The sequence below is a fragment of the Peromyscus eremicus genome, chromosome 1 (assembly GCF_949786415.1).
Source record: "Peromyscus eremicus chromosome 1, PerEre_H2_v1, whole genome shotgun sequence".
Lineage (NCBI taxonomy): Eukaryota > Metazoa > Chordata > Mammalia > Rodentia > Cricetidae > Peromyscus > Peromyscus eremicus.
The window spans coordinates 182,531,596-182,554,181 of record NC_081416.1 but is presented as its reverse complement, the minus strand read 5'-3'; the positions used below and the strand labels follow the sequence as shown (position 1 = coordinate 182,554,181).

The 22,586-nt window shown below is 46.3% G+C and overlaps 2 protein-coding genes across 2 annotated transcripts in view; both read left to right on the top strand.

Moving 5' to 3' along the window:
- The window catches only part of LOC131926824 (leukocyte immunoglobulin-like receptor subfamily B member 3), a 44,102-nt gene extending 22,747 nt beyond the window's left edge, over positions 1-21,355 (top strand). The window contains exon 9 of the mRNA XM_059282458.1: positions 21,178-21,355. Coding sequence (XP_059138441.1) covers positions 21,178-21,277 — 100 coding nt within the window. The 3' untranslated portion in view covers positions 21,278-21,355. The remainder of the gene's footprint in view (positions 1-21,177) is intronic.
- On the top strand, positions 15,847-19,756 carry LOC131895519 (leukocyte immunoglobulin-like receptor subfamily B member 3). Its single transcript, XM_059245988.1, has 8 exons — positions 15,847-16,118; positions 16,258-16,563; positions 17,525-17,809; positions 17,936-18,241; positions 18,468-18,764; positions 19,009-19,311; positions 19,598-19,648; positions 19,746-19,756. The coding sequence occupies exons 1-8, from the start codon at positions 15,902-15,904 to the stop codon at positions 19,754-19,756; spliced, it is 1,776 nt and encodes a 591-aa protein (XP_059101971.1). The 5' UTR covers positions 15,847-15,901.
- Positions 21,356-22,586: the final 1,231 nt, after the last annotated feature.

The following is a 22,586-nucleotide window of genomic DNA, read 5'->3' as shown; positions in this document are numbered from 1 at the left end:
TAAAGGATCACCTTCCTGAAATATCTCAGAAGGCCTTGCTGATGTTCACAACCAGCAGAGCCAATCTCTCCCCCAGCAAACATTTTCCAACAAGGCAAATCAGTTAAGGACGCAAGATGCATCTTATGCACATACACACACACACACACACACATACACACACACACACACACACGGAGGAGGGGGAGGGGGAGAGAGAGACAGAGAACGAGAGAAAAAGAGCAATATGACCCTTCTATCACTAAAATACCTGTACCTCTCACACTTGCTTTCATTGGACAATAAGAAACTAGGAAATACCACTGCAGCCTGTGAACACTGATATTGACAAAGAAATGTTTTCTATTGAATGGATATAGAAAAATGAGCTCAGTATACATTGTCTGGGTTCAGATTACTACTGGAGATTTAACACAATTTAGTACTAATTGGTTCCCTCTAACATCAGCTTTCCATAACAATCGACTCCCTGGAGCAGCAACAGGGTCAAATATTCCTTTGCCTAATCATTTGACTATTAAAGGTGAAAAAACAGATCATACCCATTGCACAAGGGTAAAATGGAGTCACAGCACCCTGTGAGATTTTCACATTTCAAAACAACTGATGGTCCTCCTTGATGGGTAAGAACCCTAAGTGTGTCCTATCCTCTGGTGAGCCTGCACCTCACCCATCTTCAATGCAGCCTCAGCCCTTGACTCACTTGACTCCCACTGTTAGAGACACTGAACTTCCCCTTCTACATAGCTCCTTCATGTGGAGAACGCAGCCACTTTTTTGTCCATCATTTGCACCTATGCACATATTTCTTCTTCAGTCCAAGGAAGGAACCAGTTGGTAACACCAGTCACTCTCTGGCCTGGGACTAAGTAGATATGACATGTTCTCAGTGGTAATAATCACTACATAGATATTCGAATGAAGGAACAATTCTTACACTAAAAAGAGGCCTAGAAGAAAGGGCTTGGCTCCACATGAACTGTAGTGATGTGATCCGGGTGTCTTCGCTGCTTTATAAGCCCTGGGAAAGCATCAGCCTGTGTCTTCACAAAAGCATCTTCAAGACCAGGAAGATAACTAGTTGTCCTAGGAAGCCAAGTGCTGTCTAAATGAACAGGCTGAAGAAATGAAGGACATACATGCAGAGATTCTAAGACAGAAGGAGCAACCACCTCTCCAACACTGGGGAGATTTGATCCCCTCAGATCAGGGAAGGAGACACTTGGGTCAGAATAGGTTGTGATTGTGGGAGCATCTGGACTCTCCTTTGCCTTCACCTGCTTCAGAACAAGCTTTGGAAGAAAGATAGCTTGTTCTTGACATATGTCTCTCCCTCCCATCATGTCCTATAGTTCTTTAAATTTTCAAAACTCTTGCTTAAGAGCCAGGAGTTTCTTTCAGTACCCTCCTGCTTAGGACTCCCCAGAGAGCAGAGCTCATGGTTCTCAAAACATGATCACATCAATGCTGGGACTAACATACCTTAGATAATATGAGCAACACACCCATAGGAATACGTTTTGCCCCTGACCAACTCAGCACATAAACTGGCCAATCCCTGGGCAGTAAAACAAACCAATTCCTGAGCTTGAAATCCAGCCAATCTTTGAGCTTATCCGAGCTCAGGGATTGAAATCCTACCAATTTCCACCCTAAAAATCTTCAGTCCGTGAAAACTCCACCCCTGAGGAAACCTATTTAGGCCCTGTGCCTGTTCAGTTTGAAGCTGCCTTTTTCCATCCTGTCAGAGGCAGCCACTCCCATGGATTCCTCCCTCCCAGTAAATGTCTTGAATGAGGTTTGGGTGACAACCCTTTTCGTGTTAGTTAAGCAGGCCAGAGAAGTAACAAATTTCCCCAGAGCAGGAGCAGAACTGCTATATTTCTGCAGGGGAAACTCCCTTGCAGAGTGAAATAAAGGAGTATTGGCACTCCCAGAGAGGAGCAGTACTGCCACATTCCTGTTGGGAAAACATCCCCCACTAGAACAGAGCTGCAGGTATTGCCTGGCTTCAGACAGCAGGATACATTTCCCTTCAGAGCTGTATCACCTGGCTTCTAAAGGCCAGGATCTCTTTTCCCTCAGAGGTATAAGTATTGCCTGGCTTCTGATGGCCAGGATACCTTTCCCTTCAGAGGTATAGGTGTCTTCTGGCTTATGATGGCCAGGATGGTTTTGTCTTCAGAGCTGTAACCCTTACAGGTATAGCCTGGCCCCATTGGCCAAGATACCTTTCTGTTTAGAGCTGGAACACCTATAAACATATCTGAGATGTGTATTTCCAGAGGTTCATTGGGCTTAAACCACATATGGGGACTATTTTTGTAGCCACAGCATCTAAATTTGCATGATAACTGTTTGTCACAAGACCCATATGGAAAAGATCTTAAAACTATCCAGTAGACAAAAATAAAACTGCACTTATGGTTAATGCCCAGTAACACTTGTAGACCCTAGTCATAGGTTAGGAAGTACCAAGACTGAACCAATTATGTGAAGATCTGAAGGTCTTTCCAATAGCTATGTATGGAGAAGAGCCACAGATGAAACATGACTGAATGGAACTGAGTTCTCCTTTGGCAGAGTCTGAGATAAGGGGTGACCTGCATTAGAGGATGCGAGGGGGGCAGATGTAGGGTGAGAATTTACCCACTGCCCATCTTCCCAAGAGGGTTATCCAGGAATTTGTCAATAGTGGCCAAGAAATGATCTGTCCTAGACCCTTCCAGGGACTGACAGTCCAGTGTCTCTCTGATGTACAAAGATGGAGAAACTAATACTCTGTGTTCTCTGACAAAAGCTTAGCCTGTGTCCTCTCAGTATGATTTCTCCTTTGGCTCTGGGAGCATCTGGCAGAGTCCGAAAAGCTTGCTCTCTCTCTCTCTCTCTCTCTCTCTCTCTCTCTCTCTCTCTCTCTTCCCACAGTGAGCTGATGCACATTCTATAATAGAAGAAGAGTCCAGCAGGTCTACTCAGAAATCTAGACTTGACTCAGGAACTACAGGGGATTTCAGAAGGTGTTGACCATAATACGATTTGGATTCATGGAGGGAGAAGTTTGAACAGCAGGGGGATGGGAGTGGGCAAGAGATAAGAGATACAAAAACACAAGTCCTCAGAGGCCAGCCATGATGAGAAAACTGAGCAAAATTTAAGAAGCTATTTGAACACCCTTCTTTTCTCTCACACAGCTCTCTATAAAGTCTTCTCTGCCAGGCCTGATGGTGTCTTTGGAAGGAGTGATCAAGCAATGAAAGAGATATCTTGATAGAGGGAGACATCATGGAAATAGGGAGAAATCTGATGCTAAGGAAGTTCCCAGCAATCCACAAGGATGATCCCAGCTTAGACTACTGGCAATAGTGGAGAGGGTACCTGAGCTGGCCTACTCAGGTAATAAGATTGGTGAATACCCTAACTCTCATCTAGTAACTGATAGAAGTAGATGCAGAAATCCATAGCCAAGCACCAGGCAGAGCTCTAGGAGTCCAGTCAAAGAAGGAAAGAGGGATTCTATGAGCTAGGAGCATCAAGATCGTGATGGGAAAATCTACAGAGATAACTGAACCAAGCTAGTGGGAACTCATAAACTTTAGACCAACACCTGTGGAACCTCCATGGGACTAGACTAGACCCTCTGCACAAGAAAAACAGTTTTGTAGCTTGGTCTGTTTAATGGGCCCCTGGAAGTAGGATCAAGATCTATCTCTGATAGATGAGCTGGTTTTCTGGAGCCCATTACCTATGATGGGACACCTTGCACAGCCTTAATGCAGGGGGAGGGGCTTGGACCAGCCTCAACTGAATATATCAGGCTTTTGTAACTCCTCATGGGAGGCCTTACATTTTTGTAGGAGGGGATGAGGGGTGGGTTGGGGGAAATGGCTGGGGGAGGAGAGAGGAGGAATGAGAGAAGGCTCTGTCATTGGTATGCAAAAATGAATAAAAAATTTCTCAATAAAAAATAAAAAAAGAAGACAACATGACCCTGCTCATTCCATCATGAAGCTGGGTGGAAAATTTCTTTGTATCCAAGGAGACTAAAAATACTGAACACCAGCAGAGAACACACCACGGATTATGGTATGAGCATTAGTGTACTCCAGGATTCAAGGTTGGATAAAATATGTAAAACTACAAACTCCTGTGTGTTCTTGCATGTGCATGTGTGCTGGAGTGTGGGTGTGTGCTTTGTTCACAGGGAATAAATAGTGTGAAATGTGTTCCCTCAAATTGAAGACGAAAAAGAATTTAATCAAAAGTTAATAAGATTTGAACCTTGCTGTGGGACATCGTTTAGTATGCTGTGAATGTGTGTTGCTCTGATTGGTTGATAAATAAAGTGCTGATTGGCCAGTAGCCAGGCAGGAAGTATAGTCTGAGTGAGCAGATGAGGAGAATTCTGGGAAGAGGAAGGGCTGAGTCAAGGATCACCAGCCAGACGCAGAGGAAGCAAGATGTCAAGGCAGAACTGAGAAAAGGTAACAAGCCTTGTGGCTAAACATAGATAAGAATTATGGGCTAATTTAAGTGTAAGACCTAGTCAGTAATGAGCCTGAGCTAATGGACAAGCAGTTACAATTAATATAAGCCTGCCTCTGTGTGTTTACATGGGGGATGAGAGTGGGAGAGATTTGTCCTAATTGCTCGCTGGCCAGGACACAGGAAAACTTCTGACTACATTTGGTGTACCAATGTGGGGCTCTTGAATTTCCATAAGGCCTAAAAGAGTTAAAAAGGGCTTCTAAACATACAAAAATGGAGCTAAAAACAGCTTCCTAGTTGTGTCTCAGGCCATCCATGAGCTACAGTATGGTGAGTTCATGGCATTCGGGCTTGAGCTACAGCACGGAGGATTCCCACTGAGTTACACAGAGGTTTCTCCAAGCCATGCACAGCACACAGCATGGCAGATTTAGCTTTTGCTAGTACAGACAAAAAAAAATTGTTTCTGGGCTACACGCTGCTTTAATGGAGGCATAGACCCACTGCTCCCGAGAGTTGATAGTAGCATGGCTCCCAGACCTGGTGGTAAATGTACCTCCACCATGTTGAAAACTGAGGTGGGAGGAGTCATCAGCCAAGGCTGCTGCTTCTGTTCTAACCACTCTTCAGTTTAAAGCAATATATTCACAATAAAAGAGATTCAGATGGAATAAACCTCTAAACAGTTTACAATGTGTATAAAAATATACGTAAGCTTAAAAGAGAGAGGAAAAGGAATATAGATGGTTATATAAAGGAATAGATAGTTTTAAAAATAAAGTCTTTAAAGGGAAAGTAAAATTAATATAAACAAATTAGCCACATGAAGATAAAAATCACACAGAGAATCTGGATCGCATTGTCTTTGGTATTTTTAACTGGAGAGAGACATTTGATTATAAAGGTTGCTAAGTTAAACCAATATATGTATTTTAAAGGTATATTGACTTCAAAATTTGGATCTAAGTTATGTTGCTTTGGAAATGAGGTTCTGCTTTTGCACAGGAAATGAGAGGCTATAGATTTGTTCCAGGTTAAGATGGATCAGATTTGATCAAGAGAGACCTTCTAAATCTTAACAGATGGTACCTATCAACAAAGGTTATAGGTGGTCTTCCCAGGACTTGACCATTATCTCGAATTTTCAAGGATCCCCAAAAGACAAGCACTGCCCCCTGTCAGCAGGAAGTAGCCTAGAAAACTATGCCCACATCCCCCAAAACTGGATTATGGATGTTTGTCTTTGTTTAGAGATTGATTACAAATTGTTTTTGGTCATAGTCAATATCTTTCTAAAGAAGAAAAAGGGATAGAGATATGATAAGATAAAAGGGTAAATTATTGAATCTACTTTTAAAGAACAACAACTTGTTTGAAATGTCTTACAGTGCTATGGATTTTAGTTTATTGATACAAATTTAAAGTTAACTTTGTTATACTGTATATATATTTCTACTTTCAAGGTATTATGTTTATGTAACTCATTTAAATTATAATGAATAATTAAGAAATACAGATTAATAATTAGTCATCTATGATAATCAAATTCATAGTCATGTTAGCTTAGTCTTCTAGGTATACATGGATATATTTCAATTAGGCAGGCAATCTTCAAACACTTCAAAGATCTACAGAATATGGCATCTAAATGTTTTAAAAACTTAGACTTTCTGGACAGTGAGACACATCTGCTCCTGGCAGCACTGATTTACTTCAAAAAGGAAGAAGGACATCGAAGACACTCCATATGGAGTTTATCTTCTTCTTGGCACAAATAGCCATTTGGGCAAAAGACTGCTCTTGCCTGTGCTTGGATGGGAGCTCCACCTCAAGCCCTGGCACCCTGGTATCCCTATACCCAAAGAGTCTGGAATGTTTGGGTGGGAGATCCACCTCGTACAGCTCCTCCCCAAGCCTGCCCCTTCAGAGCCCATCAAATACAGCTCCTCCCCCAGACAGGCACAAGACCACTCCCACAGGGGATATATAAGTGGCATCCCAGAAAACAGACTTGTGGTTCTTCCAGTCTTGTCTCCTTCTCCTCTCTGTGGGGGACCGGGTAATCTCCTGGGAGTGCTTTACCCGTTAAACCTGGACTTTTCCTGATTCGGTCTGATTCAGTTTGTCAAGACAGCAAAGAGGCCTTCAGGGGGCCTAAAACTTATCATCTGGAGGTTCCACAGAGAAGGGATTGATTTTTCCCCACTGGCCCAGTGCCACTTGGTAGGAAAACACCCCTCTCCCCAACACCTTCTCTCTGTCAGACTGATATTGGCTCCTGGCTAGGTAAGTTTCCTTTTCAAGTCATTGCCTAGGAGGCCCAGGGCCTCTTCATTTTTCGGAGTGTCTTGCCAGAGACACAGCCACGCCAAGCCCCCAACCCCTTCTGGAGCACAGGACTGCCTCGGTTCCACCTGACCCTTTCCAGTGTGGAGGGCTGCCTCCACTCCACCCCACCCCATTCCAGAGTAAAGGGCTGCCTTTGTTCCATGGGACCCCTTCTCCAGAAGATGTTTTCTTGAAGGGAATTTCCCACACCTCCCTGTTTTGTTTTGTTTTGTTTGGTTTGGTTTGACCCAAGATTTACCACAATGGATGCATTGTGCTAGGCTTTGGGTCCCTGGCATAGACTTGAGAAACAGCACTTGCCATTCAAAGCCTGCTCCCCAAATGCCCACGGGGTCTTTTACAAAATCTATTCAAATTGGGGTTACAGAACTGCCCTATGTCCACGGTTTTGGGGTTCTGTGTTCCTGCCCTCCCTACAGGGGCCAGTGTCTCACTGTACCGGTCCATTCACTGCTGGAGACACTGACCCCTACTCTCCCCTTCCCCACTTCCCTCAAACTCTACCTACTCAACCTTCTCCTCCAGGGCTATAAAATCTAAGACCAAATGCCTCCTCCTTACCCTCCTTCCTGTCCTCCCCTCCCCCCACTACTCCCCCATCTCCCAATGCCTCAACCTACACACTGGCCTAATGCCCCCAAATCTTCCCCGGTTTCTTCTTATACTCGGTCTTGCCAGACTCCTGTCTTCCCACCCATTTCATTTCTCAGTCAGCGTCGAATACTACAAAAAATTAAAAAAGGCTGAGGAGGATCCCCAAGCTCCCCTACAGGAATTGGTGAAAATTGCTCCTAAAGTTTTTAATGCTTGAGGATGACAGCCAAGTCAACCTGACAGACAAGGCTGCAACAGAATACGCCCCAAGCCCAAGCCTTAGCAGCTGCTCTGAGGCCATTAGTGTCCCCCACAAGGGATACAAGGGAAGCTGGCCATGAGGTTCCATACCACTGGAGCTCAGCCCAAGTCAATTCTGCCAAAAACCTGCTTCAAATGCAGCAAACAGGGCCACTAGTCATGGTATTGCCCTGAACCCCAGCCACCCAGGAGGCCATGCCCTGTCTGCCGACAGCCTGGGCACTGGAAATCAGAATGCCCCCATGCAAGCTGGTCCTCTATGTCATGCCATGGAGGTCCAGCCACACCAACACTGGCAACTGAGAGCTCCTAAGCCTGGTGGAAAACTCACATGGCCTAGACTCCCATTGCCCTCTCCAAGCCTAGGGTGGTGCTGCAGGTAACAGGTAAGTCCATTGACTTTCTTTTGGACACAGGAGCTACCTATTCTGTTTTGACATCTCACTCAAGTCCTACAGTTCCCTTACCAATTTCTGTCATGGAGGTAGACAGGATCCCTTCTTTCTCACTTAAGACCCTGACACTTCCCTGCATTCTTGCACGGTGATTCTTCTCACACTCTTTTTCTGGTCATACCTGCTTACCTTTCTGCTTGGTCACAAATGTGATCAGCCTTTTTGAGGCCATACTCACATTAGCCCCCACATTCTCCTGAGTATTTCACAGGTCCATTCACAGGAGCCCTCCTGATATGTCAGCATCTGCACAAGCTTTGAGGACACTAACCAGGTGAGGATTGGCAGGTGGACTTCATTCATATGCCCACACTTAAAGAACTCTGTTACCTCCTAACTATTATTGACACCTTTATCCTCAGGAAAGGTTGAGAAGGCCAGTGGACTCATCAAACAACATCTCACCAAGCTCTCCATTGAACTCAAGTTATCTTGGCCCTCCCTTCTCCCCATTGCCCTTACCCACCTCCGAACTACCCTATGCTCTCCTACAGGTTTGAGCCCTTTTAAGCTTCTTTATGGAAGGTCCTTCCTACTCAATCACCACCTCCCGGCCTAAACTCACCCACGGGCTGGGTATCTCCCCTACCTCTCTCTTCTGAGGTCCCTACTCCTTTCACAAGCTGACAGCCATCTCCAAGCCTCAACACCAACAGACCCAACTGCCCCTGAGCCTGCCCTACTCTTCCCAGGGGACACAGTACTTATCAAACAGCTAGCTCCTGAGTTTCTTGAGCCCCGATGGACAGGATATTATACTGTGTTATACTGTGATTCTCACCACCCCCTCGGCTGCCAAACTCCTGGAACATCCATGCTGGTATCATCTCTCCAGGCTCAAATGGGCACCTATTCAGGATATGTGGTCTGTCTAGCAGCTGGGACCCACCAACCTCCAGTTTTCCAGATGCCTTTATAAAGGGTCTATCTGCTCTTCTGCTCTGTACATTCATCTTTACAGTACAACTAGGGCAGATGTTAGTGATCTATTTTTTTCCTAGAAACTTGCCTTCTTTGCTTCCTTAAAAAACAGATGCCTGAGGTCTCCAGGATGACAATTAACCAGATGCCCCTCCACTGACATCTCCTGCTGAATGTGAGATCACCAATAACCGACTCCTCTTCCCCACATCGCCTCATGTCTGCAGAAAGTAGTCAGACTTGAACCAGCATCCCTATACCCAAAAAGTCTGGAATGTTTGGATGGGAGCTCCACCTCAAGCCCTGGCACCCTGGCACCCTGGCATCCCTATACTCAAAGAGTCTGGAATGTTTGGGTGGGAGATCCACCTCATACAGCTCCTCCCCAAACCTGCTCCTTCAAAGCCCATCAAACACAGCTCCTCCCCCAGAGAGGCTCAAAACCACTCCCACAGGGGATATATAAGTGGCATCCCAGAAAACAGACTTGTGGTTCTTCCAGTCTCATGTCCCTGTCTCCTCTCTGAGGGGCCGGGGAATCGCCCCGGAATGATTCACCCATTAAACTTGGGCTTTTCCTGATTCGGTCTGATTCAGTTTGTTGCAATGGTGGAGAGGTCTTCAGGAGGCCTAAAACTTATGAGCCTGGACTGCTGATAATATGTTGTATAAAATGGACATGCTAGACCCATAAGAAGGTGACCACTGAACTTTGCAAGATGAGATGGCTCTTCAGGTTTCTGCTTCACAAAGGACACTGTCAGATATCCTACAGGACACACAGAGAAGCAACTAAAAAACTCTAGACCTATTGGCTGAAGATGGCTGCCCCAACATTACAGAGGAAATTTGGATGACTGTCCAGGAAGGCAGCTGTCTCTCTCATTCAAAAGATTTTTGAAAGTTGCTTACAATGCACTTCCTGTTTACTTAGGTAATATTATATCCTTCTGAGGTCTTTGATGTAGTTGAAGACTAATAGTTATAATTTTCCTTGGTTATGATAAAAGATAAATTAGATATGAAACTTTAGACTCACAAATATAAGATAGATGATAGAATATTTCCTTTAATTTTGCAAAATACAAATGGACTAAATGCCCCTGTGCAGGCTGGTCCTCTATGCCATGCCATGGAGGTCCAGCCTCACCAACTCTGGCAACTGAGAACTCCTAAGCCTGGCGGAGAACTGACACACAGAACTGGAACTGTAATTCTTGCTTGAGAACTGTTCTATTATATGTAATTTTACTATAAAGTTAAAACCTTCCTTTTTGATTAGACAGAAAAGGGGATGTGCTGCGGGATATCTTTATGTATGCTGTGAATATGTGTTGATCTGATTGGTTAATAAATAAAATGCTGATTGGCCAGTAGCCAGGCAGGAAGAATAGGTAGGATAAGCAGACAAAGAGAATGCTGGGAAGAGGAAGGACTGAGTCAAGGGTTACTAGTCAGACACAGAGGAAGCAAAATGACAAGGCAGAATTAAGAAAAGGTACCAAGCCTTGTGGCTAAACATAGATAAGAATTATGGGTTAATTTAAGTGTAAGAGCTAGTCAGTAATAAGCCTGAGCTAATGGACAAGCAGTTATAATTAATATAAGCCTGACCCTATATATTTACTTGGAGGATGCGAGTGACAGATTTGTTTCAACTGCCAGCCGGCCAGGACACAAAAAATCTTCCAACTACAGAACCTACTTACAAAAGGATAGACAATCACTCACTGCCTCAAAAGGCAAAAACGTAGATACAGTGTGGCTGCATCAGGAGTCACACAAACACAGCCTATACTCAAGATCCAGTCACTTAGATTCTGCCCAGTACTGAGCTGGATTCAAGACAGAGACTCCCCTACATTCCACCATGAGCTGTTTGTGAAAAGCAACAGAAACTATCCTCAGCTGGGCACACTCTCATGGACACACAGGTTTAGAGGACTCACCCAGCAAAGTTTAACTGGCTATGTGGTCAGTAACTGTGCTGCATGTGGAGTGCTGTGGATGGAGGCCATGGGGCAAGGTTGAAGAAGAATCTTGATCCTACATACTGGGCAGTTCATATCCACTGCAAACATGATGCCTGTGATTAAACTCTACATCTAGCCCATCTGTGTCAGAGAGGACGGATGAGATGCCATGTGTGACTATCAGTCATCTGAGGCAAGTTCATCTCATGGAGCTCATTGCACCATGTCAAGTGTTGGTGTTTCTTTTCACACAGGTCCATGAAGGAAACAGGGTCACTCCAGGAAGAACTTTGGCTTATGCAGAAGCAGGTGAGCTGGTTTCTGGTGAGCTGACTGACTTTTGCTTTACAAATGTTTTTTATTGTTATAAAATTTACATGTTAGCACGTCAATATCCCTATATAAAAACCTCTTATCTGAAAGTATCCAAAGGAGACAAATGCTAAAGTCACAAGTCCTCTCAGTTTTCTGAGTGCTCCTATAACCAAGTTTTGCATAGGTGTGAACCTTTAAGGAAGAACTCAGATAATATTTACATGCTTCATGTGAGTATCAACACAAAAGATAAGAATTACAAAAGGCAGATCAAAGCCTAGATGCTAAGACTCCTAAATACAAGCCTGCTGCGATGCTCTAAAGGAACTCTTGCTACATGACCAGGAGAGGGCAGCAGCTATTCTCAATGACAATAATGCCTGTGGGGAGGTAAGTGTGAATAAGTTCACAGCACTTGGTGCAAATCTGACTGGTTCAAATCGAATGCCCAATCACTTTCTCTCAGGACAGGATAAAGAGCTGTCCATGAAATCAAGATCATGATGATGAAACCTACAGAGACAACTGAACCAAGCTAGTAGGAACTCATAAACTTTAGACCAGCACCTGTGGAGCCTGCATGGAACTGGACTAGGGCCTCTGCATGAGCGAGACAGTTGTGTAGCTTGGTCTTTTTCAGGGCCCCTGGCAGTAGGATCACAATCTATCCCTGGTAAATGAGCTGACATTCCGGGGCCCATTACCTATGGTGGGACACCTTGCAAAACCTTGATACAGGGGGAAGGGTTTGGACTAGCCTCAACTGAATGTACCAGGCTTTGGTGACTCCCCATTGGAAGCCTTGCCTTTTTGGAGGATAGGATAGGGGTTGGGTTGTGGGGAAAGCTGGGGGAAGAGGAAGAAAGAATGAGAGGGGGATCTGTGGTTGGTATGTAAAATGAATAAAAAAATTCTTAATAAATTTGAGAATGAAAATGAAAGATGGTCATAAATGAAAATATAGGCAATATTTATATATGAACTCATATATGCCCAAGGTCAAAATAATTCTGAAAATAAATGAATAAGTAAATAAATTTTAAAAAAGAAATCAATAAGATAGCCATGTGACATGCTGGACATGACAACTTGCAGGGGTGCAAAAGAGAAAAGAGCTGGGATAGGGATATCTCCTTAGAAATGGATGTAATGAAATACGTGGGACATATTCCCAGTGTGGGAGCTTTACAGTAAATGTATTTTCATTATTTCTTTGAAGATAATCACATGCATAAAATGTACTTGATCCTGTTCACCACATACTCTAGGGGTCTTTTTCTTTCCTTTGATGAGATGGGGCCTGATATAGCCCAGGCTGACCCCAAACTCATTGCATAGTAAGAGTTTCCTTAAACTCCCAATACTCTTAGCTCTGCCTCCTGAAAGATGAAGTCAAAGACTTGAGCCACAACATCAGATTCATGGTGTAATGGGGATTAAACCAAGACATCTAAGAATGTCATACAAGTACTCTACCAACTGAGCATTTTCTTATATAGTAAAGGACAAATACAGACAGATTCACAAGATAGTAATTATTCATAATGACATAGATACAAAGAGGAAATTAAGGAAATCTTTTGGGCTCGGCAACAACAGGAGGAAATACTCAGTGACCTCTATCTCATGCCCTGAACCCATGCTTTGAAGTGACACTAAGTTAGAGAATTTTCCCCATGTGACACATTCCTAGCATGGGGTCATCACTGAAGCGGAGGTTGAAAAATTTTACCACCAAGACACAATGGATGATGACAATAAACTCTTTCTAGACACTGCAGAACAGTTGAACATCTGAGCTACTGTGGTTGAGATGACATCTACAAGCCCCGTGTAAACTCAATGCAGAACAAATCAAGTAGAGGGATAAGAGATAGGCACGAAGTCTCACCCAGAGATGAAGAGCTATTGGCATCTGATACCTACTGAGAGAGAGAGAGAGAGTCATTTTCTTTAATAGTGTGGCCCCTGGATATATGATCAAGACTGTGGGAAGCACAAATTGAGCTGCATGGGAGAAAGAGAACAGAAAGTTAGATGTGTAAGGAAAGGCAGCGGATTTTCTACAACTAGCACATCACAGAAGGAATCAAAAAGAAAATCAGGTCAGTGAAAAGGGAACCAGAAAGGGAGGGTGGATTCTACCAAAACATAATACATACTGATATGACATTTCCAAACAATTAAGTTAATAAGACCTGGTTTGGTGACCCACATCTTTAGTCCAAACACTTGGAAGCAGAGGCAGGGGGATTTCTGTGAGTTCCAGCCCAGCCTGGCCTACAGAACCAGCTCTAAGGACAGCCAGGGATCCACTGAGAGAGCCTGTCTCAAATCAACAGCAACAAAAATAATTAAATGCATAACCATAAGAAAATGATAGCAAGTGAAAAAATTTAAAGTAAGATCAGAAATTTACATTACAGGATAAAGTAAGTGTAGCTCAGGGGTCGAGTGTGTTCTTAGAATACTGGAGGCATTGACATCAATCCCTGGCACCAAAAGGAAAGGGGATAGTTTTACTGAGCCCTGTTTCTCTTCAACTAGGTTGCCAAATAGACACAAATATGCTGATATTTGGCAAAGCTCTCAAGGCTTAGCCCGGTGACTTCATAGAGAAATTCAAGGCTGAGGTCTAAGACAAGGAAGGGATCCCATCTGGCGAGCAGCAGCTGGTATTTGCTGCCAACAGACAGAACACAGCTGCACCCTGGCCAACAGAAAGAGTCCCACTCTTCTGTTTGTGTGGTAGCATCATAGAGCCATCCCTTTGCCAATTTCTCCAGAGACACAACTGTGACAAAGCCGTGTATTGCTGCCCACACAGCTGGTTTTAATGTGGCAGCACAATGTTATTCATTAAGTGGCACTGTTACCGAGTGAGAAAAGGCCACAAGGCACAACAAAACCCACTATCAAAGTTTTATTAGGAGAAGAGAGGGACAGAAGAGAGCATGACCAGGCCTGTGGAAGACATGTGCAGGGGGAGGGAGGGGAGTCTGTGTCCTGCTTCTTATGGATTCCCCTGCACATAGGACGTAAGGCCCCTTGCTTGGGATCTGAACTGTGCCTGTGCAGTCATAAAGTTGGGGAGTGGCCAGGAATTCAGCACACACCTGCACCCCTGTATAGTCAAATGCCTCAAATAGAAGGGTGGCCACACACAACACCTGTGCCCAAGAAAGAAAGATAATGCTGGGACCTTGTTTGGCCCAGGACCCACGGTAATCAATGCATTTCTTTTTTGCCTGAAGCAGAAGGACTAAGGAAAGTCAGGATGCTAAGATTGGATTAGTGACACAGATCAGTGTATGAGTGCTGTTGCCAATTTCTGCCCTGACTCTGATCTACATTATGCAAGGAGAACACTGTCTCCTGTAGGTGTCCTCTGACAGCCATGCATGTGCTGTGACATATACGAATATACACACATGAAGGAAAAAGTGTAATATATTATTATTACATAAGTGTAATTTAAAGGAATAAGTATAAATAAATAAATAAGTGTAATTTAAAGTTGTAATGGAAAGTACACACATCAAAAAAAAACAACCAGAAATAGAGGTGCACATTTGTTACCCATCACTTGAGACTATGAGGAAGATGATTATGAATTTTATTCCATGCAAATGTACACAGCAAGACCCTTCACACAAACCTTCAAATATTTCAAATATTAAAAAGTATTTAACATTAAAAAAACATGAAATAAAGAAAGCCCACATCTAAATTTGTATTTCATGTGTATAATAGTCACGCATGTGTTTTTATGTGTAATATTTATACAGTTCCATCCAGGTGTAACTGACAAAGATTAGGACAGATGAGACAGACACTGATGGGAACATGGAAATATAATCGGTGAAAAAACTGACTGCAGTCTACTACCTGAACTAGCCACAGCCTTGGAGAAGTCAGAGCCTGGGCCTGAGGAAGGAAGTTCCCCTTCCTATGGGGCTGCTGAAGTATAACCATGTCATAGGGAGTGGCCAACCTCCAGAGGCCACACCCTGTGTCTCCCGTCCAGCCAGACAGTCTCTGGAGCTCTGCCCGTGAGCACAGTTGCAGCCTTCAGGAGGAGATGCCATGACCTTCACCTTCACAGCACTGCTCTGCCTGGGTGAGATATGGAGATGGGGAGGGGATACTGTGGTCTAGGAATGGCCCCGCAGCCCAGCACTGGCCAATTAAAAACCCCAGGGTCTTTGGAGGTTCTGCAGAGGGGAGGAACTGTTTAAGCTTCAGGGACAAACCTCTCACAGGGAACTCTCTTCCAGGACTGACTCTGGGCCTGGGAACCCCAGTGCTGGCAGGTGAGTGAGTGTCTGCAGATGTCCTGACCTTCACTTCTCTTCATTCCTGCAGCCATGCCTGGGCAGTGAGGATGGAAAACAACACATGTGTGCTGCCCCTGGGGATGGTGGTAGGGTTGGGGTTGGGTCTGCAATCTGATGGCTGTCCTGAGTCCTAGCTGCTTTTTTCCTTGTAGGGGCCCTCCCTAAGCCTGTCCTCACAGTACAGCCAGGCTCTGTGGTCTACAAGCAGAGTATGGTGATCTTCTTGTGTGAGGGGACCACAGAAGCCGAAGCATACAGATTCTATAAAGGACAACAATGGCACACAGAGAATCCACAGAATCCTAAGAACAAGGCTGAATTCTCAATCTCAAAAATAGCCCATCACCAAGCAGGACAATATCACTGTCAATATCAGACTCATGATGGATGGTCAGAGTATAGTGACACCCTGGACCTGGTGGTGACAGGTGAGAAAATGCACAAGGTCCCCAGCCTCAGGCTACACTGTCAAGAAGTGAGTCTGCTCTTAAGGGTGCCCTCCCCACATCACAGCCCTGGAGAATAATGAGGCCTGATACATTTAACTGATTCTTCCTTCTCTCCCAGGAGCCTACAGTAAACCCAGCCTGTCAGCCCAGCCCAGCCCTGTGGTGACTGAAGGAGGGAATGTCACCCTCCAGTGTGTCTCAGGGCAGGCATATTACAGTTTTGTTCTGGTTAAGGAAGGACCACAGAAGCTCTCCTGGACACAGGAATCAGAGTATAACTACTCTATTAGACAGTTCCAGGCCCTGTTCCATGTGGGCCCTGTGACCTCCAGCCAAAGGTGGACATTCAGATGCTACAGCTTTAACAAGAACAGACCACAGGTGTGGTCAGAATCTAGTGACCCCCTGGAGCTCCTGGTCTCAGGTGAGGAACCCCAGCCTTTCCACAGAATGATGTTGAAATGATACAGATGCTCAGGGAGGCCTTGGTATGTGGTGTGTGTGAGGGGCCAGGGCTCCTGAGCCCATGACACAGAGCATGGGAGAGAGAGGGACACAAGATACAGAAACCAAGACAGAGAGTGACAGCAAAGCCCAGGAGGTCCAGGACAGAGATTAATCCTTATGGACCTTCTGTTACTCTGGATCAGCTCATGTACCATCCACAACAGCTCGGGGAACCCCACAGAAGAGAGGGGGAAGGGCTGTAGGAGCCAGAATGGTTAGGGCACAGGGAGAACACAGCCCACAGAATCTACTAAGTAGGCATCATGAGGGCTCACAGAGATTGAGGCAGCAGCCATGGAGCCTGCATGGGTCTGCCCTAGGCCTTCAGCACAATGCTGTGGTGGTTTACCTTGTGTTCTTTTTTGCTTTGTTTCTTTTTTCGAGTTTCACTGTGTAGCCCTGTATGTCCTAGAACTCCCTCTGTAGACCAAGCTGCCCTTGAATTCACAGAGATCTCCCTGCATCTGTCTCCTGAGTGCTGGGATCAAAGGCGTGCACCAGCACAGCCTGGCTAGCTTGGGGTTTTTGTTAGACTCATAACAATAGGAATGGGGATGTCTCTGACACTTTTGCCTGCATGTGGGATCTTTTTCCCTCTACTGGATTGCCTTGTCCAGCCTTAACATTGGGTGTGTACTTAGTCTTGTTGCATGTTGTTATGTCTTCTTCGGTTAATATCACTGGGAAGCCTTCTCTAATCGGAAAGGATACAAAGGAGCAGTGGATCTCGGGGACAGGGGTGGCAAGGAGGCTGTTGTCAGGATGTATTATATGACAGAAGAATAAATTGAAAAGATAATAACAGTGCCATCCACAGTGAGATTTTCTCCATGCCACTACCAAACATACCCAACTCCTTTTCTCCTATTTCCTTACAGGGACCCTCCAAAAACCCACCATCAAGGCTGATCCAGGCTCTATGGTCTCTTCCAGGAGTGCTGTGACCATCTGGTGTCAGGGGACCCTGGATGCAGAAATATGTGTTCTGCATAAACAGGGAAGCCAAACACCCTGGGACATACAGACCCCAGAGAAGCCTGAGAACACGGCCAAGTTCTCCATCCCTTCTGTGACACAGCAACATGGGGGACAATATCACTGTTACTGTTACAGCTCAGCTGGCTGGTCAGAGCGCAGTGACACCCTGGAACTGGTGGTGACAGGTGAGGGGACAGTCAGGGTGTCTGCCCCAGGCTCTGCTCTCAGGAGTATTCCCCTCCCACAGTGTAGCACTGGAGAACACTATGGCTGTATGAGTCCACGTAACAGGCTGCCTTCTTCTCTCCTAGGAATCCACTACAATAAACCCAGCCTGACAGCCCTGCCCAGCCATGTGGTGACCTCAGGAGGAAACATGACTCTCAAGTGTGTCTCATATCATGGATATGACAAGTTCATTCTCACCAAGGGTGACCAGAAGTTCCTCAGCTCTCTGAACTCACAGTTTATACACAGTATTAGGCAGTACCAAGCCTTGTTTTCTATAGATCATGTAATACCAGACCACAGAGGGACATTCAGATGTTACGGTTACTATAAGGATACCCCACAGTTGTGGTCAGTACCCAGTGAACCCCTGGAAATACACATCTCAGGTGAGTCAGCGCCATCACTGATCCATCAATTTTTGACACACTAAACCCTTTGCCTTGGACCTGTCTCACTGGGTAGTTGTGGGTGGAGAGTGGGAGAGGAAGAGCCTGGTGGCTGAGCCAGATCTCTACTCCCGGGGAGAAGCAGTGACATGTTCAGGGCAGGATTGGAGGGGATAAGTGTTTAGTAAAAAACCAGCTCCTCAATGCCTAGCCACCTTCATTCTAGGACTGTCCAAGAAGCCCTCCTTGCTGACTCACCAAGGCCATATCCTGGACCCTGGAAAGAGCCTCACCCTGCAGTGTTGCTCTGACTTCAACTATGACAGATTTGCTCTGTACAAGTTAGGGAGAGCTGACTTCACCCAGCATGATGGCCACTGGACCCAGAGTGGCTTCTCCTTGGCCAACTTCACACTGGGCCCTGTGAGCAGCTCTACTGGAGGCCAATACAGATGCTATGGTGCAAACAACCTCTCCTCTGAGTGGTCAGCCGCCAGTGACCCCCTGGACATCCTGATCACAGGTGAGGAACTAAATAGATTCCCTCAGGTATCTAACCTGTGCATGGGTTCTCGTGGGGGAGTTAAGGAGCTAATGGCTGGGATGAGGGACAGAGATCTTATTCAGAAACAGATGCAGAGGCAGGAGAACAGGAGAGAGGCTCAGGCAGGGAAAACAGACAGAGTCCCAGGTGCTCACCACACAACCAGGTGAGGTGTCAGCTCAGAACATTGAAGACAACCTCTCATCCTCCCTCTTCTCTTCAGGACAGCTTCCCTTCAGTCCTTCCCTCTCAGTGAAGCCTAACTCCACAGTACACTCTGGAGACAACGTGACCCTGCTGTGTCAGTCACCATACAAGGTGGACACTTTCATTCTGTCCAAGGAGGGAGCAGCCTACCACCTCCAGCCACTAAAATCAAAGTCTGAAGCTTGGGACTTGCAGGCAGAATTCTCCTTGAGTGCTGTGACCTCTGACTTCTCAGGCACCTATAGGTGCTATGGATCTCACGACTCATCTCCCTACCTGCTAACACAAGCCAGTGACCCTGTGGAGCTCACGGTCTCAGGTGAGGTGACCCTGAACTCTCAGGGTGACTTACAGTCCAAACCCTAGGAAAGCCCTTGACTTGGGTGGTTTTAAGGGGACAATAGGAAGGTTATTCAGAAGGCACTTTCCCTGCCAGAGAAGTGGATGCCAGCATCAGTCCTTCTTGTAATGTCCACTCCATCCTTTATTGAAATCTAGGTTTCAGGTAGACAGCATGAGGATCTTGGGGAGGTTACAGGACAGTGAGCAGAGACAGATCCCTGGGTTAGCATCTAACCCTCACCCCTTCTTGTTCTGTGCCCTAGGACCCATTGGAACCTCCAGCCCACCACCCTCAAAGTCCATGCCAACAGCTGGTGAGTATCAGGCACCTCAGTGCAGGGAGTGTGCTCCATCCCCAGGCTGTCTCACAGCTCTTAGCCCACTGAAGTCCTCCTTTCTCGGTCACTTTAGTTTGTGAGTAAAGAAAGCAAACAGAGATCCCAACAGAGACCCCAGTGACCCAGGACTTAGAGGTTGTGATAAAGAAGTTGGCAGCCAGAGAGAGAGAGAGAGAGTGAGAGTTGTTCTGGCTCAGTCTGGAGGATGGGACAAGTAGGTGAGGTGGAGGGCAGGGATCCAGAACATGTGCCTCCCCATCCTGCCTCTAAGGCCCTGAGAACAAACCTCTCATAAGCATGGATGGAGTGAGGTCCCAGAAGGATAATAAGGACTCTGTTGGAAGGTGGGGCCCAGACGAGCAATAGCTAGTTATGGGCTCCACACAGCTGCTTCAGGAGATGCTGACTGGGACCAGCCTTTCCCTTTCTGGATTGGTTGCTGTTTCTCTGAGTAAAAGGGGGAGAAGCCTGGTCCACATGTCTAAATTTCTTTCGGGGCTGGCCTTGGCTGTAACCTCTCCTGACAGAGGAGTCCCCCAGAACCTGATTCTGCAGTGGGTCTGTCCCACAGTGGTGGGGACATGTGTAAGGGTGGGGCATGGGGCCAGGGCAGGGCATTCAGGCTCCTTCCCTCCAGCTCATAAGGCTCAGCTCAAGCACAGAGAAAAGAGATGGAAGTAAGAATCCCTGGGTTCGACTCCCAGCTCTGCCATTTCCAGTCAGGTGATCTGAGGCAGGTGAACTGTGGGGATAGAAAAAGAGACAATTCTTTGTTGTATGATTGTGAGGATGGAAGATGATGAGTGCAAAGACCCAGCATGCGTCTGTCACACAGTAGGAACTCAGTTAAGCATCAACATTCCCCACTCATGATGTCACTTGTGTCTCAGGACTGGAAGGATACCTGAAGGCTCTGGTTGGAGTCTCTGTGGCCTTCCTCCTGTTCCTCTTCATCCTCATCTTCCTCCTTCTCCGACGAAGGCATCAGGGAAAATTCAGGAAGGATGGTGAGTAAGGTGTGGGTGACCTGGGTCTCAGGTGGTGGTAGGTTCCCCTGTGAACATTCAAGCACAGGATCAGGACACCAGCCCCAGGGAACCTTCAAACAGGCTGGGTAGTTTAGAAATACTTCTGATCTCAGATCAGAAAGAACATGATCTCAGAACCTGTGCAATGTCAGGTGTTCTGTGAGCTTCACCATGTCCTGGGACATTTGCTCACTCACCCATGTTGTAAATGTCCCTTCCTTCCTTCCTTCCTTCCTTCCTTCCTTCCTTCCTTCCTTCCTCCTTTCCTTCCCTGTACATGCCTGGGGGGAGGGGGGAAGCTGAGACTCTTCTCTCTCTTGCAGCCCAGAAAGATACGGAATTGCAACTGCCTACAGGAGCTGTAGAGCCACTAAGCAGAGACAGAGGCTCCCAGAAGAGGTAACTCATGGCCAGAGACATAGACCCCCAGCATCCTGACACACCTCACTGCCAACTGACATCTTCTTGTCTCTCCAGATCCAATCCAGCTGCTGCCACCCAGGAAGAAATCCTTTGTGAGATAAAGAGGGTCCTGGGGAGGGAGATGTCTGAGGACTCAGCATTGCAGGGGTGGTAGAGAGGCTCTGGGGTCTTTGCTATTTGGGTCTGAACTTCACACTCTAGATACAGGGATATCACAACACTCCCCGATTCTCTGTCCACATCTGGGGCAATGTAGGAAACCAGGGGTCAGAGTCATCCCTAGACTCTGGTCAGGAGACAGTCTGTTTGTTCTTCTGACAGATGCTTCAGTGGAGGACACACAGCCTGAGGATGGTGCCAAGTTGGACAGTTGGGTGAGGTTTCTGTCCCTATCTGCAGTGCTAAGAACTTAGGGCCCAGTTTAGTTGAGGGGATGTCTTTTTTTGTTCTCCCTCCCTTGTCCCTCAGAAGCAACCACAGCTGACCCTTCCCTCTCTTCTGCAAGTACAACCTGCCTCACTCTCTCCTGGTTTTCCCGGGATCATGTGTTTCATTGCTCCTGTCCCCTTTCTGGCTCCTTGGCATCTGTCTGATTGTCTTCTGGGGGGCAGCCTGGATAGGAAAGCCCACAGAAACATTTATGGAACTAGCAGCTGTAGGCAAGAACCAAAGGGACTTGGGCAGAAACGTGGGGTTTTGTATTGTGTGTGTGAATGTTTTACAAGCATGTATGTCTCTGAACCACATGCCTGCATGGTGTTCCCAGGGGTTGGAGAAGAGTGTCAGATACCCTGGAATGAGAGTTACATATGAATGTAGGTTGTCATGTGGGTTCTGGGAACCAAACCTGGATCCTCTGAAGTAGTAGTCAGTACTCTTAACCACAGAGCCATCTCTCCAGCCTCCAGAAACGTGTTTTCAGGAGGATGGACTGTGTGGGTACAGCCAAGACAGTTAGAATGTCAGGATAAGAGGCCAGAACTGTAGGAAGGAAGCTCAGAAGATCCCATCAGGGATGCTGTCATCTAAATGGGTCACTCTGGCCATGCTGTGGAAAACTGGCCAGAGATACCCAAGGGAACAGGGAGACACTGTCTGTCCCTCACTACTTCTCTGCTACAGAGACCAGCTGAGGGAGACCCCCAGGGAGAGACATATGCCCAGGTGAAAGGCTCCAGGGTCAGGAGGGCAGGAGCTGTCCTTCCTTCTGTCATATCAGGAGAAGTCCTGGCCACCAAAGATGGACAAGCAGAAGATGACAGAGAGATGGACACTCAGGTGGGTCCTGTCCTCCACAGGACTTCAGCATCCCCCAAGCCAAGCATAACCGTCCTCTCACTCTCTCCCACTCCAGGCTGCTGAATCCGAGGAGCCCCAGGATGTGACCTATGCCCAGCTGTGCATCAGGTCACTCAGAGAGGGGACAGCTGCACCTCCTCCCTCCCAGGCAGGGGAAGCCCCAG

Coding starts and splice junctions, on each gene's coding strand:
- LOC131895519 (XM_059245988.1), top strand. CDS start 15,902: ATGGTGATCTTCTTGTGTGAGGGGACCACAGAAGCCGAAGCATACAGA. Junction 16,119..16,257: donor CCTGGACCTGGTGGTGACAG/GTGAGAAAATGC, acceptor CTTCTCTCCCAG/GAGCCTACAGTAAACCCAGC. Junction 18,765..19,008: donor CCTGGACATCCTGATCACAG/GTGAGGAACTAA, acceptor TCTTCTCTTCAG/GACAGCTTCCCTTCAGTCCT.